General features: G+C 55.8%; 3 protein-coding genes across 3 annotated transcripts; all 3 read right to left on the reverse strand.

Annotated features, from left to right (window-relative positions):
* Positions 1–633: 633 nt before the first annotated feature.
* On the reverse strand, positions 634–1,349 carry NCLIV_062210 (putative REX1 DNA repair domain-containing protein; the record flags this gene model as incomplete). Its single annotated transcript, XM_003885772.1, has 3 exons — positions 634–747; positions 971–1,085; positions 1,315–1,349. The coding sequence occupies 3 exons, from the start codon at positions 1,347–1,349 to the stop codon at positions 634–636; spliced, it is 264 nt and encodes an 87-aa protein (XP_003885821.1).
* A 2,662-nt stretch (positions 1,350–4,011) lies between these two features.
* Positions 4,012–7,021, reverse strand: NCLIV_062220 (Glutaminyl-tRNA synthetase,related; the record flags this gene model as incomplete). The annotated part of the gene is made up of 7 exons (XM_003885773.1): positions 4,012–4,338; positions 4,508–4,619; positions 4,856–4,992; positions 5,206–5,334; positions 5,712–5,850; positions 6,064–6,246; positions 6,840–7,021. The coding sequence occupies 7 exons, from the start codon at positions 7,019–7,021 to the stop codon at positions 4,012–4,014; spliced, it is 1,209 nt and encodes a 402-aa protein (XP_003885822.1).
* Positions 7,022–8,009: 988 nt separating this feature from the next.
* Positions 8,010–11,889, reverse strand: NCLIV_062230 (Glutaminyl-tRNA synthetase,related; the record flags this gene model as incomplete). Its single annotated transcript, XM_003885774.1, has 5 exons — positions 8,010–8,370; positions 8,754–8,901; positions 9,345–9,445; positions 10,048–10,591; positions 11,466–11,889. 5 exons carry the CDS (start codon positions 11,887–11,889, stop codon positions 8,010–8,012), a joined length of 1,578 nt encoding a protein of 525 aa, XP_003885823.1.
* Between the last annotated feature and the right edge of the window lie 2,052 nt (positions 11,890–13,941).

A 13,941-nucleotide genomic window follows, 5' to 3' on the forward strand; every position in this document is an offset into this window, starting at 1 on the left:
TGTTCTTCTGTGCCTTGATTGCGACTGATATACGGGGATGTTTTTGCCACGTTCGAGTGATGCTCATTACTGCACCCTGCTCTACCTGACCGTTGGGCAGGGGATTCCAAGTGTTGAAGGTACTTTTTGAAATGGAACAAGAGTAAATTCAACATCAAAAAAAGAGCTAATGTGACCCGATAAAACCCGCTTGATTCCCCTTCACGTCCAGTCACAAAAATTACAGTGACAGGGCCAGTCACAATTCCAAACTTCAGGAGTGAACCGGACCCGCCCCTGGCACCCGCTGCAACAGGCATTCGACACTATAACTTCCACTGCGCGAACATGCACGCCTTCTCCGTTCGGCGGTCCGAACGGGGAAAAACCGTGCTGAACGTTTGATAACGTAGCTTCCACCGCTCGGGATGGGGTTTTTTAGCTAGTGTTCCACCGCTGGAAGAGATAATCCTACCAGCAGACTTTCCCTGTCTAAAGCGTCGGCGAGGGACACATACTGCTCTTTCCCAAGATCTGTAGCACTCGGAAGGCATGGGTGTTCCGTCGACGTGATGGAAGACGAGGCTCGAATAGCCAGTCACTATTCCACGACTCTCAGGGAAGACACCAAACAGTGGACACAGGAACCGGAGCTCATTCGTCTTGATCCTGCGCGAGTGGCTGCGCCTGTTGTCGGGCTTGCCGAAGCTCACGCTGGAGCTCCGCTGTTTGACGCTCTGCCAGTTCGAGGCGCTTCGTCACTTCTTCCTGTTGGTGAAATCCACACACGCCTCCCAGTCGTCTTTATTGCTGGAGAAACTTAGTTTCTCGCACACCCTTTTTGCGTCGCTCTACGCGCACTTTTTGGATTTCAGACTCAAACTGCGAGAATCGTACTGGGTGGAGGCACCGTGACCGCCGTGCGAACGCTCTACAAGACAGGTCTAAGACCACGCGAGTGCTTGCCCAACGAGCACACTGCATGGCTTACCTCGAGAAAATCGAAGACGCACTCTCTGCACAGCACGTACTCCTCGTTCAGTTGCTCAATGATGAAGTCCCGTGTCTCATTGAGCAGCCGAATAATTTCCATCGTTGGCGGATCGCTGCGGGGTAACATGGAAAGCAGCCATGAACGCTGCGGAGTGGGATAACACTTGAGAGTCTGGCAACTCACTCCGACACAGACGCACCAGCGAACTGCTTGGTCACTCTATAGCTCAGCCTCAAGAACGGTATTGCGCGCCTCAGCTGAGTTCCCTGTTTGCTCTTCAGAAGAGACAGTTGCACTAGGGAAGAGAAACCCCCGCTTGGGTGAGGCGAACGAGGTCTTACCACTTCACTAGGACTCCCTTCAACGCCGCAACCATGTTGACGGGATCCACAGACTTGGGGAGAGCTACTGGGACGCCAGGGGGCGAGCGCGAAGAGATCTCTGAGATGGCACATTCCAATTAACACACAACCGCAGTGGTGCAGATTTCTTTCGAGATAGACAGGGACACAGCCGACAGTCGCCCGTGCAGCTTTCTCTGGGGCCTGCTTTCCCCCCGCAAAGACAATCCAGTCCCTGAAAGTGTGAAAAAAGCTTGTACGGAGCGTGAAACACGATTCCACATACACGAGGATCTGGGCACCGGGAAAAGCAAGCGAAACTGACTAGATTTAGAATGGTACAGTTTGATGCTCCACTTCTTCGACTTGTCAGGGATTCATTCCTCCAGGGGGATCCAGAACTTGTTATGACGCACACGGTATTCCACGAGACGGCAATGGAAAAGCCGCGCATTTCTCCCTGGTGTTGCTGTTCAGCCTTCCGTCACACAAACGGTTCGTGAAGAGTCTCATCAAGGGTGGACCCAGCAGCTTGCGGAGAACCGACCGCATGGCACGTATTTCCACGAATCAAGCTACAAAGCTCCATAAAAAAGTACCAAGAGCACAGAAAGGGTGTTTGACAGACAGAAAGTGGAGCTAGAACGGCGGCAACAATGGTATCGAGAGCCTCCGGGGCGGCCTACCGGTTGGATGCCAAGGGATGAGGACCAACTAAGGAAACGAATGTGAGAATACCGGACCCTCCTAATCCGGAAGACGGCGCGCGTGCGCAAGAGAAAATAGACCGTGGAGAAACAAGAATGCTCAGCACACAGAAAGAAGGGCGCCGAAAGGTAGAAGGCGCAAAAAAAATTACGTCCGAGGAACGCATGCATCCCGCGAATGCTTGCAGCATGCAACGAAGCAAAAATAGAAAGTGGCAATGCGGAACGCGGACTGGTATATTATCAGTATCGCACATGGATCTGAGATCCCCAAATCACTTGTGATCAGCAAAAACCTCGATTCTTTCGAGAAAAGAGAGACATGCGTGGCATCTGGGATTCTGCGTGTAGCCGGAACACCTCGAGTTTCCTTATTGGGAACTCGAAACACGTGACCAAATGATAATGACCACGCAGCAACATGTCCGTGTCGCTTGTACGGCCGTGCTGGCGGGCTGCCGGCCAACCTATTTCTCTCTTGTGATTGACCGAGGAAAAGCTTCAGTATATTGCAGGAGTTTTGTGCACCCTAACTTCGCTTTCTGGCGGGTATCTAAGCTGTCGCTACAAGGCGATCTGTCAGAGGCAAAAAAAAGGCAACCGTGTCTTCCCCCCCCACTGATCGGCCCTGTGCGGCTTCACCTCGCCTGTGGATGCTCTACCATCCGAAAGCAATTGCTCTTCTGGCGGGATAGTCACTGCGCAGCTTCATCTGCACACCTACCTTTGATATGCGCATGTCTAAACAGTTGTAGAACACAGTGCTCATATCAGCCCGGGTTGCTCCAGCGCACGCGTACTCGAGCTCCCAATCCCAGTTTCCCACTGAGCGAACTTACGAGAAGCATCAACCCCTCTCACGTGTGGCAGTCTCCACAGTACATCCTATACTCTCTCAAAATGTTCGAACGTTTAGGGGACGTCCATGGCGGTCGCCGCCCCCGTTCAGCAGCAGAAGGAAAGGGTGTACCAGCAACGTTGTGAACGCCGACAGGAAGAGTATCCTCCCTTAGAGCGCTACATACGATCATAAACTGTGCCGAATAGTGTAGCAGATACGGCTGCGGGGGGGACGTGCGTTCAAGCGGCCGTCTAGCCTGATGCTGTCGGGCCCTTGATCCACATGCAGGCGCCCCTCCAACGGACATAAGTTCACCGCGTCGTTCATGGCCGTCCTAAACGTGTCGCCAGACCTTTATTATAAACGGCACAACTAGAGACACTGCAACAGAAATGTCTCTTTGAATTACACGCCTCGCAAGTTTCCTACTCAATCAATTCAGTTCGTGTACTCTGCCGCAATATCTGGCGCCTCGATCTGGACCTGCTTCACTAGCTTTTCCACTGGGCAACCGATACACAAACTTCGCAGTGCCTCCACACAACGTCTTTTCAACGCAGCGCCAATTCGTCTACGCCTCTAACGAAATATCGGTACAATCGGAAAAGCAGCGCACCCTTCAGTGTTTGTGGACGTGCAGATCTACATGGTTGTCTGTAGCGTTAGGCTGAGCCCTATGCGAACAGCGGAGAACCGTTCCTCTGTCGCATTGTTAGCGAATTCACACACCAACTGCCCTGGAGCTGTTCTGGGCTGTAAGTGGCCTTCCAGGGCCTCCAGGAGAAATGGAGCGTTTTTTCGACTCCGCAATTTTTCAACAGAGGCGCCAAACTGCATACGGTAAACCGACGCTATCTACAGCAAGCTGCCTCAAAAAAGAAGCACGCGCTGACTTTGTCAACGTCGATACCGTCGTGACATAGTTTCCTGCAGCCGGCAACCAAAACAAACTGAAGCGAGCGTGCAACAAAGCATGACAACATTCTAGTTCACGTGCATACGTTTTTTTTTCACTACAGCCCCCCGTGGCCGTTGCAACCAACCCACGGGGCGTAAGTGTGACTTCCTTTCACCACATCTAAAACATGCTTGGATATCAAGATGTACCTAAAAAGCGAGAAAGTGTTGCACGACGGTCCGGGACTACAGCTAAGCTTTTTGCTGTTGCTCCTTCATCTTCTTCCGCGCCTCTTTTTCTTCTTTCTTCTTTTGGCGTTCGAGAGCAGCTTTCTCTCGTGCCAATCGATCCTGCTGCTTCATTTTGTCCTTGTCCGCGTCGTCTGTCGCAGTGAAGCCTTCCTGGAGCGCAACTGTGAGATTGAACACCGGCGTAGTACTCGCTTTGTTCCTTGCCGCGTCCTCAGGCAACGTCGAGCCGTCAGGAGTGAAGAAGCCGAGGCGCTCAAACTGCAGCGAAGACTGCGGCGGGAACGCCACCGAGTCGGCAGCCGATCGCTCCACGAAGCCGTTGTAGACCTGAAAGAGCAAACGGAGGAAAGGCAGTCCGAAACGGGCTGCGTTGCACGGCTTGGCACATCACTCTGCTCTCGGAGAGATCCGCCCTGAGTTTGCCTCCGATCTTTGCCCCTCGTGCGAGAATTGGTGGAGACTGCCGAAAACGAGAGCAACCGCGGGCGGGACGTACCTTCAGCGATTCTTTGTTGATGTTGTCTCGCCAACTTGCGTTAGGATTGCTCTCGTCTTCCTCCTCAGGGTTTGCCTTCGTGAACAACCGACCGAAAATCCTGATCTCTGCACTGAAAAGGAATTCACAGCGGAGGTTTTTCCGTTGCGTGGGAAAATCCCTGCGCCACCAGGCTGCAATGAACTGCCCCGGCAGCACCGGAGAGACACCATCCCCAGACCCCCACGCAAAAACAGGGAGAGCAAAAGCTGCCTTCTGGGGGGAAACTCGAGAAGTACGACCTGGCACAGGCAGCGCACGCGCCGGGTCCCCATTTTCATTCCGCTAACAATCTGCCGGTCTGCTTACGGCACGGCGTCTTTTTCAGACAGCCAGTGGATGGTGCCCTTGACCTTGCGGCCATCAGGGGCAACAGAGCAGTTCTTCGTTTGCGGGTCGTGGGTACACAGAAGCTCCGTCACGAGACCGCTGGCATCTTTGATGACCTGAAGATCATCGAGACACACACACACACACACACCGCTTGAGGCAGGCGCCGAATCAACCTCCGGCTCGGCAAACGCACAAGTGCATCCAGAACTGCGTCCCAGCGCACACAAACCGAATCAAAGGCAGAGAGAGAGACGCGCGTCCCGGCGGCTGGCCCTTAGAGCAATGGACGGTCATGTCCTTGCAGAAAAGAGAAGATCCGAACTTACGTCCACGCATTTAATCCAGTACGCGTGCTTGAGACGAACTTCGGCACCTGGGGCTAGACGGCGGTACCCTGGCGGCGGGTTCTCCATGAAGTCCTCGCGGTCAATGTACAGCCGTTTGCTGAAATGGAGCTGAACAAGATTCAAGAAGAGACGCATATAACAAGCAGAAAAGCTACGTAGAGCTACGCGGCAACGCGTCCGCCTTGTCGATTTCAGGCAGGACAGCCGACTGCCCCTGCTTCCGCTAGTCGACATCCCTTCAGAGCATCGGCCTCTGTTCTACCGGTCTTGCCTGACGCGCCGCGTTTCCGTTGAAACAGCGGCCTCCGGGAATTGTCTTCTGTGGCGTCTACCACACATATCCTCCGGACCCTCACACAAATCCAGCTCTGCCGACCGGAAGGTCTGAAAAGCCCTGAGTTGACGGACGCGTGTGCGAGAAAACCGTATCCATATCTGCGACTCCCTTTGCATGCATCGCACCCAAATGCCCGCGCAGCACTCACCTCTCTCGTGCCGAAAGACTCATCCTCAGGGTGGTTGGCTGCTGTGACAGTCTCAACCGAGTCTCCATAGTTGGTGATTGTGACAGCGACCGGATCCTGGATAGCAAAGCGACGATGAGCGACTTGGTGGAGCGCGTCCCTGTCCACACAGAAAGGAGACAGACTCAAAAGAGCTGTGGAGGAGCTCTCGAGCTACGCCCCCGCGACTTTTGCTGGAAGCACAGCTCCTCCTCTCAGGTTTCAGCGCCCTCGCGCCGTCTGCTCCTAACACCATGTCAACTCCAAACGAAATTGCGCTGGAGCTACGCGGAGTGGACGACGCGTGCCGGAAGCATTTCCAGCTACAACGCACCTGATGCACTTTTCCAAAACCTCCACTTGGATCGTGCTCTCCCGTCGGGCGACTCCGACCTTGTCACAAAAGTCTCGCAGCGCACTGGCCGGGACACCGCGGCGCCTCAGACCGGACAGCGTCGGGAGACGAGGATCGTCCCATCCTTCCACCCATTCCTCGGTCACCAAGGCCAGCAGCTTTCTGAAATCATCAGGGGAAGAAGTCGGGAAGCAAGAACGTTGGGGGCGCAGCAGACAACGGTTGTGATTGAGGTGAGCCCCATCTTTCAAGAGCTGCAGTTTCTTGACCACCGCGCGAAGGAGCGTGCGACCGCGTGAAGAAAATGCGCATGCGGCACTCCACGGACACACACAGGACGTTCCGGGGCGACTCAGGGAACGGAGCTTCATTTCTGCGAACCACGCATGCAAGAGGAACGTGACGCACAAGTCACAGGTTCTACCAACCCTGGTGCCCCGCAAAGATTGCGCAGGTCGCGGCAGATCCTCGGAAGAGATGCCACGATGCTAAGCTACACCCCCCATTCAGAACCAGACTGCTGCGAGAGCACTCACAGACCGTGGGAAGAGGCCTGCTTAGTTGTTACGGCGCTGCGTTGACAAGCGCACAACCGCCGCAGACGCCAAGTCCCCGATTTAGCCTGCATGCTCCAAGTATGATAGGCTTCCACTCCCTGGACGGCGTTTCGCGCCGCGGCCGGTCCCCAATCGACATTTCAGAAGCCGGACAGCTTCCAAGGCTGTCCACAACCCTCATTTGGCTGTGTCCCTCACCGTTTGCTCATCACCGTGTACGTGACATTGAGGCGGGCAAACTCGATCTGCCTTGTCCGTGTGATTTCCAGTTTCTCCTGGAACCAGTCGTAGAGCGGGCGATGCAGTTCGAACTCCAAAGTGCAGATGGAGTGAGTGATGTTCTCGATGGAGTCACTCTGGCCATGCGCGTAGTCGTACATGGGATAAATCACCCACTGGTTTCCTGTGAAGCCACGGACCAGACTGCACAGGCACCATCCATCGCCTCGACTAGCCAGCCTGTCCAGCCCTGTCCTGTCCTGTCCAGCCCTGTCCTGTCCAGCCATTCCCCTCTACCGCCTCAGCCCACCTCGAGCGCGCCGTCGGCAGGCGACACAGCTCGAACGGCGCAATCCGCTGCCACGACAACCTCTGAGTCGGGAAAAGACAGCGATGCCTTCTGACACACGGGCGCGGCCGCTGGATCAGCTTCTGAGGCGGAGCACAACCCTCGATCCGCCGCACAAGCCTAAAGCAGACTGCACGTTTTCTGCAACGCGCATCCACCGAAGAAGCCAGGAAACAGTTCTGTAGCTGACACAGCCGCAGCTCATGAACGCGTGCATGGGACCAACCCCGACACAACCGCGTCCGCTCTTTGACCACCAGCCGCCGTCACACCTGGGGCGCGACACCGGACTCCTGACTCCGCTGGCTTTCTTCCCACGGGTCCATTCCCACAAAAGGAAGTGAATGCGCGTGCCTGTCCAGAAGCGGCGTGTGCACACCGTGGAACTAACAGAACCTGACACCAGGCAGCCACCTTCTATCGAAACCCCCTCAGGGAGAGCTAACGGGACAGACGTTCCTTTCTCCTCTCCTTCCACACATGCAACGGGCACGACAGAAACAAGTCCCGTAAAAACACTGAGAGTCGAGACGAGAAACAACTAGCTGGCCGCTTTGAACCAAAACAAACACCCAAACGTACTCTGGGCCGAACGCGAAAGAGTCCTCTTTTTGGATATGCATATGACTGCAGCATATACAAATATATATATATATATATATACATACATATATAAAGGCATGCATATGAAGCTCGTTGGGAGTTCCTACGTGAAGACGCTTCCTTTCTGAGCATCGGACTGCGCAAGTGTATCCGTATATGCGCGCGCTGGCGCGTCCCCTCCATGCATGAACATTTCCCTATATGCTGATTAGTGTATGCTCCGATTCACATGCATCCACGCCCATCGGTGGAAATATGTACGCCTCGATAGGGCAGAAAACGTGCACAAGAGAGGCAGAAAAAGGCAGGGTGGTACCACGGCGCCCCGCCGAATGCACAGAGATGCCTCTACTGGGGCTCGACGCGCACAATTTTTGTGAGACATGAGAGAATACGGTGAGCACAACGGTTTTCTGCGCCAACGCCCGACCTGTCCGGGGATGCTCCTTCTTGAGAATGCGATAGAGGATCGGGTCACGCATGTTCATGTTGCTGTGCGTCATGTCAATCTTTGCGCGAAGCACGCGGCTACCCTCTTCGAATTCGCCCGCACGCATCCTGCGGAAACACGGAGTCAAAAAGGCCTTAGCTTCTCGTGGACGGCGCGGCCAACGGGCCCTCGACCGGAAGATAGCTTCGGAACGTCAGTTCTGCAGCCGTGCGGGCGGAAGAGGAAGTGAGAGAAAAAACTTCAAGGGAGAGAAGACAGCAGCACGAAAGAGACGCGACGTCCTGAGCAGCGAGGAAACCACCGGCTAACGGCAGAGTCCACAGTCTCCGTCTTGGCGTCCTTTCCAACGAGAACTGCACGGACACGAGTTCGACGCCTTGGTCGCAGCGAGCACACCTGACGCTTCTGTCGGTTCAAGTGGAACTGCAGGAAACCGGAGGAGAGCGAACTCTGCCTTCGCCGCTCTATTTGCGCTGCACAAGCGACGCACCTTCTGAAGAGGTCGAGGTTCTCTTCAATGGATCGTTCGCGAAACGGACTGTTCTCTCCAGGCTGTGAGATACTGCCGCGTTTTCGCCGGATTTCCTCCAAGGAATCATCATCAACAAAGGCGAGGTTTTTCTTGATCAGCAACTCAGCTGTAGGAGCAATTAAGCGAGGGCAAAACAACACAGATTGCGCACGTCTACAGCTCCTGAACGCTGCGGCTTTCTCATCTGTGCTGCGCCTCTGGGAAAGGCATACCCGCGGCAGACTGCTAAGCGCCACGGCTACTGAACTCCGAGCTTCTTGTCCCGGCCGAGCATCGGAGACACTGCACTGAGCAAGCAGAGAAACTGCCGGAAACGGGCATTTGATGCGCAACGCACGCAGCACAAACACCCCGCGGGTTCCGGCGACGGCAGCGGCCCGCCTTCCCGACGGCTGCTACACAGCGACCGACGCCGACCTGCGCAGCTGATGAAAACCGCCAGCTGCGCGTGAGCAACAAGATACACCGAGGGGACGGGCCACGAACAAACGCTGCCTTGAGGCCCGATCAGCTTCAGCCGAGGGAGAGGCACCCATGAGCGCTGCGTACCCCAGTCGTAGAGTTGCTGGAAGTAGTCGCTTGCGTAGTACAGGTGATTTCCCCAGTCGCCGCCGAGCCACTTGATATCTCTTTGGATCGACTCGATGTACCTGTGTAAAGGGCGAAAGCAGACAGACACCCAGTTCACCCTCTGCGGTAAAAGGGAACTGCACGCAAGGGCCACATATGCCGCACGAAGTGCGTCGCGGACTCAGTCTGTCTCCTGGGGCGTCCGACCCTGCGAGGAAGCAACCAGGCTCGTGAACGTGGTCTTCCACAGTTGATCCCTTGGTATGCTGTTCAGGTCGGAAAAGGGAGCCGCTTCACCTTTGTGGGTTCTCGAATACGTTTTCAGCTGCCTCGTATTTGCCGTATTCCCATTAACCGGTTTTTCCACTCTCCACCCCGCAAGCACGGGCACGATGCCGGGGTTTCCCTTTGAGTTTTATCAACGCGCGTTTGACAGTGAATATCGACGTCCCGTTCCTGCATGACTCAAAGTGGAGGACCAGCATCGGGCCTGGCCGTCTAACGCGTCCAAGTCTCGACGTGCACGCAATATCCTTGTCGCTTCTGTTGCAGATTCCATCACTCGCGTGTCTCTCCTCTGTCGTCTTTTCTTCACTCCTACCCCGCTCGACTGTCCGTCCCTTGTCCAGTCCCACTCTAGCGCGTCGTTTGCAGCAAACCGTGGACACGTGTCGCCACTTACCGTGTCTCCTCCTTCGCGGGGTTGGTATCGTCGAATCGCAGGTGACATCTGCCTCCGAAGGCCTTGGCGAGGCCAAAGTTCACGCACACACTCTTCGCGTGACCCAAATGCAGAAATCCATTCGGCTCCGGAGGGAAACGCGTGACGACGCTTTTGTGCTTCCCGGTGCGGAGATCTTCCTCGACAATCTGTTTCAAAAAATTCACAGACGCCGTCGCGTCAGGACCGTCCGTCGACTCGGGGCTTGCCCCTGCTCCGGTCGCGCCCGAAATCTCGCCTCGGTTGCCTTGTGCGCTGCCGTCAGGGACGCCCGCGCCCGACAGGGTTGTCGCCCCCGGGAGCGCCTTTGCAATGGACGAAGACCAGGCCGAGAAATGCTTCGCAGCCTCGCCCGAGGTTCGAAGCGCTGACAACAGTGCCGTGTGCGCGGCTGGCTGAGTCTTGAGCAGAGCGAAAAGAGCCATATCCGCAAGGGACGGGTTCGGAGTGTTGCAGAGAAACGCCGAGGACGTCGAAAACCGGCGAGTGAAGAACTCAATGCAAGCTGCAAGAAAGGACACCGAGGACATAGGAAAACGCTGTGTCTGTTTGCAAAATGCGCTCCGAAACCAGCCGCAAAAGCATCCGAACTTCCGCCTTTGGAGTGGAAAACACATAGATTAGTTGAAGCCAGCCGAAACGGCATCGCCGTGACACCAGACCCTCGCACGTACACCGACACCGAACAGCCATGTGAGCCGACGCTTCACGTGCCGTAGCGCAAGCAAGAAACACACAGTTCAGAAAACAAAACTCATGCCCGCGGGTTTCCTTGGGACGCACTCTGCGCCTGTACACACCAACGCCACAAGGCGTCATGAGACGCCGCAAGGAGCATCGCGTACAGATGTATACGCATTCTATATATATATATATATATATATATATTATATTGGATTGGAGGCGAGAACTCTGCTCCCTTGGTTGTTGAACGTAAGCTGAACGCAGCCTTTGAAGTATCTCAGTGAGAAGGAAATGTGATCGGTGAAGGTGGATGCAATGGCAAGCCCTCAGAAATCTGTTGCGCGCCCGGAGTTCAAGTCAGCGCCTGCAGTCCCTTTGCAGATTCAGCGTTTGACGCGAAGACAACTCCAGGAGACCCGCTCGCGAACACTAGGCATCCGCGCCATACCACGGCTTCGCTGTGTACGGTGTGCATGTGCACACCTGGAGCTGCGGCCGAGCGTTTCAGATCGAGGGGCGCCGTTCCCGTTTAGGAAACGAGCGCTCGATGTCCCCGCACACACAGCGGCGATCTCGCGTTCGGCTCCTTGGGGAACGTCCCTCGCCCGCGTCGACCGGTTCAGTATCTTCGGCAATGGAAATGCTCTTTTTGTGGCGAAGAGACTGGGGGTTTCTTCCTTTCGCCTGCCGAGTACCTGTGAGTCCAGGGTGTTCCGCAGCTTCGGGAGTTTTCCCCGGAACGCCGCAGAAGGCCGCCCATTGCTCGCACGCGTCGACAGCGCCGTCCGCACTCTCCGTCGCTCCGTTCTCGTTCAAGAGGCAAGCAAAAACACCGCCCGTCGAAGCGGCTAGACGGGCGACGCACCGCGCGGCGGCGTAATCCGACAAGGCCTCACCACCTGCGATCGGACGAGGCGCCTCCCCTTTTTTCGTCTCCACGGCAATGCGAAACGGGGTCGCGGGACTGGACGATGTGTCGGGGTACACTGAGAAAGTAAACCCTCCCGCGGATTTCAGATGCTGTTCAAGGTAGGAAAGGACGACATCTGTTACCGTCGACAGCGGCGGCAGGGAAGAGAGGCGAGTGACGCGAATGACGGCACCTGGAGACAGAGCCATGGCGGCAGTCGGGAGCTGCGCGTTTCCGGAGAGTGAACGGAACCTCACGAATTATTTAACGGGAGATTGCAGCGCAAAGCGTGCGAAAGCAAGCGATATTGCGAGACACCGCAAAATGGTTCGAAAGAGGACGGAGGCGTCCCTCCGAATGAACCGTCCGAGACAAAAGACGGGGGGTTGGAATTTCGTCAGCGCGCTGGCCCGCCACGCAGCAACTTGAAAACGGAGGATGCGGCCGAGGGTCCGACTTCAACAAGTGAAACACAAACGCACAAAAGCTTCGTCCTGATCTGAAAATGTACAGCTCTCTGCAGAGAACGCGGGGCGCGCCGCTGTAGAACGCGACCGCAAGAGTTGGGCATCGACTCGCCGCCTTTGTGAGGAGAGAGACCGCACTCTGCATGCGAAATTGACGCAACCACGGGGGCGCGCGATGAGTGAGGGTTTCATGCGTGCTTTGCCTGCGGCTATACACGCGATGTGCACGCTCAAAAGATGGAGCAATCTGTTTTTGCCAAAAAGATCTTTCCGGCGGAGATCCGTCTTGTCTAGGCCTCTGTGGACGGTGGAAGTAGGGATATTCCCGCCTGGTAGGCACCCGCAACGCTCGTGCATCGAAATATAACAAACCGTCGCTGACGTGGAGACTGGGAAATCGCGAATGTTTCAACAGTGAGCGCACTAAGGCTACAGCGGGTTTAGCTTTACGCGAGAGGTCGACGCCAACCCCGATGTCGACGCCAACCGTTTCATTTGTCAGCATCGGCTTCGGAGGGGGGGGGGGGGGTCGGACGACGACAGTTTGACTTGATATAGGCAGACACGCAAGCGTGACTGGATTCGGACCGAGTCCTGCGACGGCGTGGGGGCGGAGAGGGGATTGTGTGCCCATTTGTTTGGTGACGATTGGCTGCGTGCAACGGGGTCTCACATGCGTCTCACGTTTCACCCCGGCGAATCCCCGCAGGAGCGCTTTGTGTGGAATCATATCCGGGAACGCCAGGCAGTGCTAAAGCTCGCCGACTCTGCGAACCCCGTCACGGTCCTTTCGCCAACCAGGTATTTGCGAGTACGGGAGTCTGCTTAGAGTTTGCTTGGACGGGTCACACGGTGTAATACTCACGCGCAGGGAGCGGCCGGTGCGTGCGGCGCGCATCGAGAGTTGCCGCCACAACCTTCAACAGCCAGGGGCCACAATTCCACGGCACGCACAGTCGCTTCGGGCCCCGGGCTGTTTCCTCTCTGCCTGGCAGGCCGGCTTTTCTGCGTAGTTGGACCGCAGAGCTCCCGCGACACCGATTGTCCACCAGTAATACCACTGGCGACAAACCAGGCCTTGAAACGTACCTTGGCTGACATGTGCGAGGGCATGGAAGAGGGAACTCTGTGCAATCTCGAGAGAAGCTGCCAAGCCTCTCCATCGTTTTCCTCAGCTGGCTACCCGCGCGAGGAATCACTAGCTGGTAATTCTGTTTACGAACGCGATTGCTTGTAGATAGTGCGCAGCCAACAGAGCAGAGCGCTGCGCCGCTGGTGGCGGCGCATAGCGGTGAAACATAGATCCAAAAAATAGATCCGTACACGGTGCGAGATGGCTTCGGCATCGTTAGATAGTGAAGAGGCCTGTGCCCACTGGTGGAGCCGCTCATAAAGCGATAGCGACCGAGAGTGATGGGTTTTCTTACATGATAACATGGGATGAATCTGTGATATACGGTTCGTCCCCATGCGTGCTGAGGAGCCGTTCAAGCGATTGCCACACGCAGCAGTACCGGGGATCATTCGGGATGCCAGCAAGCAGAAAAAAGTACGGAACTGGGGACCAGGCCACGCGATGCAAACAGCAGCGAGCACGGGCTGACGGCCGGCCAGGAAAGTTCCATTCCCTGCTTTTGATTACTCTGGTATGTCGCAGCCCTTTTCGTTTGAATTTTAAACCGTCTGTTGCCAACAGGCGAAGTCTACTTCTCATGCGCTCCATATCCCTGGATATCACTTCAGAGCCCGTCTTACCTAGCTTCAAGCGATTGCAAGTCCGGGCGTGATGGCGCG

This window comes from Neospora caninum, chromosome XII, assembly GCF_000208865.1.
Source record: "Neospora caninum Liverpool complete genome, chromosome XII".
NCBI classification, from domain to species: domain Eukaryota; phylum Apicomplexa; class Conoidasida; order Eucoccidiorida; family Sarcocystidae; genus Neospora; species Neospora caninum.